Here is a 4,863-nt window from a genome sequence, read left to right on the forward strand (position 1 = left end):
AAGGAAGTCTCATGATCTTCTGAAAAAAANAAAAAAAAAAAAAAACATGGTTTGCCGGTTTAAAACATTAACGTCCCATCTCATGAATTAGAAACTGGAACAATTCGCACTATATAAAATATCTCAGCAATCGAAAAATAATCCGAAAATTCACTGGGAATGTATCCTTTGACTTACAAAATGAAATGCGAAATCAAAAAAGGGGTTTAAACTCAATTTATTCAAAAGAAAAAAACCGTTCATCTTCGATGCAGCCAAGCTTCTGGCACCCATTGCACTTCATCTCTCAGTTCACTCAAAGTCTCCATCAGCCTAAAATTACATCTTATAGATTTTGAATATTTCCTTAAATGCAAAATTTAGGAATAATTTGATTCGGAACTTTTGATTTATTGTTCTTTGCCTTTCACATTCTTCGACTCTTCTCAGTCCAGATGAATTTCAATAATTCAAAATGTTTCATCATATGAAACCAGCCAGAAAAAATATATTGAATAGCTTTTGAACCCGATATGATACTTTAATCACACTTGAACTGTTATAAAAAAAAGTCCTGGATTTCGCAACACCGCGGAGTAACACTATTTGTACAATGAACAAATAAGGAAAGACCTTTTGAAAGTGACGTCTAAGTTCCTATTCACCAAAACAATATGAAACATTTTGGCATAACTGCTCTCCATCAGTTTCTTATTTTCCAAAATATAAGCTTTCATCTGCTCTTCGGTGTAAGGCCGCGGTCGAAGCTTATTTATTTGTCGAAAATCGTCAATTTCCGGAGGAGAAATCAATACAACAAGTGGCATAAATTCTGCATTGTATAAATGTGGCAAAGCTTGCGGTCCACAATCCAACAAACAAACTCGTCCGCTTCGAATGCAGCTTCGTATTGTTTCCAGACTGCAACGCGATATAAGTCGTAAGTAACAAAAAAAGTCGTTAGTATCTGATGAACTTTCCTCGATATACCTGATGAATTTTCCCGGGAATATTACCCGGTCCTTTCTTGCTCTCCGTATAAAGATTGTATATCATGATGGAACAAGTAATATTCGATAAAAAAAGTGCATACAATAAAACGAATCAGAAGGAGGATATAGGAACCTAGTGCCGTAAAATTGTTCATCTAGTTCTCCCCATTCAATCATATCACCAGCCCGAATTCTCTCTAACATTTCCTCCTTCGTGCGGAAATAATACTCGCGACCTTCCAATTCGTTAGGTTTTGGAACACGAGAAGTATCTGAAGAATTTCCAACCAAAGCTCATTGTTAATATTAATTGTAGTAAAAATCATTAGCAACAAGTTGTACTTCTCATATCATATTGTTATGATTATGTGTAGCTATTTTACTACAGAAATCTCAATATTCATTCCCCACTCAATTTCATATTATCAGGAATAAAGTTGATCCTACAAGCTCTGCACTGCACTCGCTTTACAGAAGCCCTTCAGAATGACCTAAATTTAAGCATATACAAACATCTTACTCACTAATTAAAGAATTTTCATGACAGTATTGAACCAGAAGGTTAGCTTACAAGGAGTGGCAGTTGCAAAGTATTGAGGCATATGAGTCAGAAGCATCGTTTTGAGAGTTCTGCGTCCAACACCTGGAACACCCAATAACACCAAAACTCGCCGACCATAAGGGGAAAGCATTGAGACCTGCTCACCAAGTATATTCACTGGGCACAGCCCTGATTGGTTTAAATCATTCACTTTCCGCCCCTGTAACAGCTTTTAAATATCTTTAAAAATTTGATTGGTTTGTCCTTTGCTTCCAAATCACGTATGATTACGTATGATTTTATCAAACCTGACCCATCTTCTTTCACTAAGTATATTATTCCTTTCATAGGTTCCATCTGGGCATCAGATTTGCTCCCGATTGGAAACGAGGGAAGATATTTCGATAAATCCCAAATTCACTTCAGCAAAACAATACCCGCTATAAGTTAGATGTAGAAATAATAATGAATGATCTAAATAACGATGACGAAAATAAATTGCATTGTTAAAATATTCAAATCTTCGACCTGAATCCAATTAGAATCCATGCTGAACGCTTGGATAACATCACCTTTTTTCAAATTCAGAACACTGAAATTAGTTGGTACACGACTATCATGTGAACCATCATAATCCAATATTGCACGGTAATAAACCTGAATTTGAAACCAAAAACGTCTTTTATATAGATAAGGGAGAACTGCTAGATACTTTTAAGGTATCCATCACAAGTCCACAACATAACGAGAAAATTCAAGAGCTTAAATTAAAAATGAAATGCATAAATAAGAAAAACTCTTATTTTCAAACTAACCGGAAGGGAAAACTCTTTCAAGGAGAAAAAAAAATCATATCTCCACAATTCTTCCTAATATGGCAAGAGGTAATATTTGAAATTGGTTTAGTCAACTGGATTCAGCAATTAAGCAATTAAGTCTTCAGATCTGGTCAAACAATTCACCAAAACAAGCAAGTGAAAAGCCGATTTTTGACCATTTCCAATGTTCTTTTTTCGGAAAATATCCCTAGTTAACATCAGGAAATAAGTACACTTACTGATGGCCCCTGATGCAGAGGTGCTGGCATTATTTTCAGTATTATGCTACCTTTCAGCTCCGTTAACCGCTTGATCTGGGTGACAGATATCCCATTGATTTCAACGATCGCATCGCCTGCACGAATATCCTGTCAAATCTCAGCAAGCATCATCACAACTGAGTAAAAGAAGCAATGTCCAAAATTTTCTCAAAGGGAAGAAAATAAAAAACGAGGAATTCCGAACTTCTAATTTTAACGTTTCTTCTTCCCACTCGCTTTAAAATGATTTCAATTTAAAGTTAACCAACTAAGATATGTCTATGTCTTAGTCCAACTTACAAGCCATCATTTCAAGTGATAACTGCAGAAATGATAACTTTTGTCCACTATTTCATGCTATATTATTCTTCATTAATACAAATCATTTAAAAAGCACAAGAAACCGATATCAGGAAAGCAATACTTTGGCAACGGAGTCTGGCTTCACTCGGGTAATAATGATCAAATTGGCAACTCGATCGTAGTCAATTTCACGGAATGGATTATAACTAAGTTGTATGGTTCTTGCAGTCGTTGTGGATAATATTTCCATTGACAAGGGAGATGATATTTCACCATTTTTACGAATTGAATCCGTTGTACAGGACATTTTTGATTTATCATCATGAAGTACTGCGCTTTCATTAACTGTCGTTACTGAGTGATCCAGATCATCCTTGATCGGTATGACATGGAATGCTTTGGTTGTAACTACTCGTTCCGTTACCACTGTACGCTTTCTTATACCCGTTTCCGGATCTTCTGTTACCGTTTCGTTACAGACCACCTGTAATTTGAACCAATTAAGTAATAAAGATTCATATTATGAATTGAATTTCAAGCTTTATTGAAATTCAATTCTGTCAGCTCTGCTGAACGAATATGAACAAAAATGATAGAAGTAAATTAGTGACACTTTCTCAGAATATACCAGTTTGGAATGGAAAACAAATAGGAATGCAGTAAAGAACGATGTCTAGCAAGAAATAGAAAAAAAAAGTTCGAAGTGATTTGTGAAATTGTTCGTGTGACAAAACTCTGTCAACTTTTTTCTATATTTTAATGGAAAAATAAGCTCTCATGAGAGTGAAATAATGAGCCAAATAGAAACATTCTGGCCATGTTAAGATACACCTCCAGCATTCCATTTATCTCTTTTATTACTGAATATTTGTTACGAATGGAAAATGTCATCCTTCAAGTATTCAAACCGATTCACAAAATTGATGCTTTTAATGAAACTTCTGCTTTATCACTTGAAAAGCACATGTCCTAAAGCCAGTGGAATCGATTAATGGCGCACTTTTCTGAAATGAAACAGTACCATCTTCTACAAGAAATCAACAGTTGCTACAGGAAGACTCTTGAAGAAGCATTGGTCTTCGATAGCTCAGCGATTAAACTTTACCGCTGTCAACGTAAACTTCTAAATTTACATAATTTTGGCTCAAGAAAACCTTCTACATCTACGATTTCCTGATAAAGTTACATATATTTTTCTGAATTCCTTATCTTTAATGTTGAAAAAATTACGCAAATACTCTTATTATTCGTCAATTCTTTATCTAGACCACTTTCTTTCTGAAGCAAATAATATTTGTGCTGTGAATGAAGGTTTAAATATCTAACAGCACTCAACAAAGGCATTTCCGAACAATTCACTGGGTTTTCCCTGTCGTTTCGAGCTTCTTTCAAGATGTCACATCAGTCGTGCATGATCGTTATCGCAAAAATTAGGATGACCGCAATCATAAGCTGTTAACTGATAATTCATCAAAACTCACAACTGAAGTCTAAAACGTTCACGAAAATCTTACACAAAAGAATAACTTAGAAAACTATGTGATAATGGAAAAAAAAAGGTATTCACTTTTCACAACTGTCATTTAGTTATTATATACAACCGTATGTTTCTACTGAAGATATGCAGTTTGTACATTGAAACTGCGACATTTGCAATTGCCAATGGCCGGTGTCTCTTTTCCTAGTGAATAGGATTTTGACTGAGCCAAAGAAGATCGGTTGCGATGTTTCGCTGTGTCTCTGTGTGCTTATTTCAAAATCTTCACGAAGCATTATGCTTTGTGACTGTTTCAGAGGCCTAAAATGAAATTTTGTTGATGATATATTAAATGCAAGGCAGATACACATACATACATACATACATACACACACACACACACACACATACACATACACATACACACATACACACACACACACACATACACATACACATACACACATACACACACACACACACACACACACAC

At 35.2% G+C, this 4,863-nt stretch overlaps 1 protein-coding gene across 1 annotated transcript in view; it reads right to left on the bottom strand.

Moving 5' to 3' along the window:
• Positions 1-51: 51 nt before the first annotated feature.
• The window catches only part of LOAG_16661 (MAGUK p55 subfamily member 7), a 6,398-nt gene continuing 1,586 nt past the window's right edge, over positions 52-4,863 (bottom strand). Inside the window, exons 3-9 of the mRNA XM_020449308.1 lie at positions 3,015-3,377; positions 2,570-2,698; positions 2,041-2,169; positions 1,543-1,732; positions 1,105-1,243; positions 613-900; positions 52-312 (exon numbers count right to left, since the gene is read on the bottom strand). Coding sequence (XP_020307167.1) covers positions 240-312; positions 613-900; positions 1,105-1,243; positions 1,543-1,732; positions 2,041-2,169; positions 2,570-2,698; positions 3,015-3,377 — 1,311 coding nt within the window. The 3' untranslated portion in view covers positions 52-239. The remainder of the gene's footprint in view (positions 313-612; positions 901-1,104; positions 1,244-1,542; positions 1,733-2,040; positions 2,170-2,569; positions 2,699-3,014; positions 3,378-4,863) is intronic.

The sequence above is a fragment of the Loa loa genome (genome assembly GCF_000183805.2).
Source record: "Loa loa unplaced genomic scaffold supercont3.12, whole genome shotgun sequence".
Lineage (NCBI taxonomy): Eukaryota > Metazoa > Nematoda > Chromadorea > Rhabditida > Onchocercidae > Loa > Loa loa.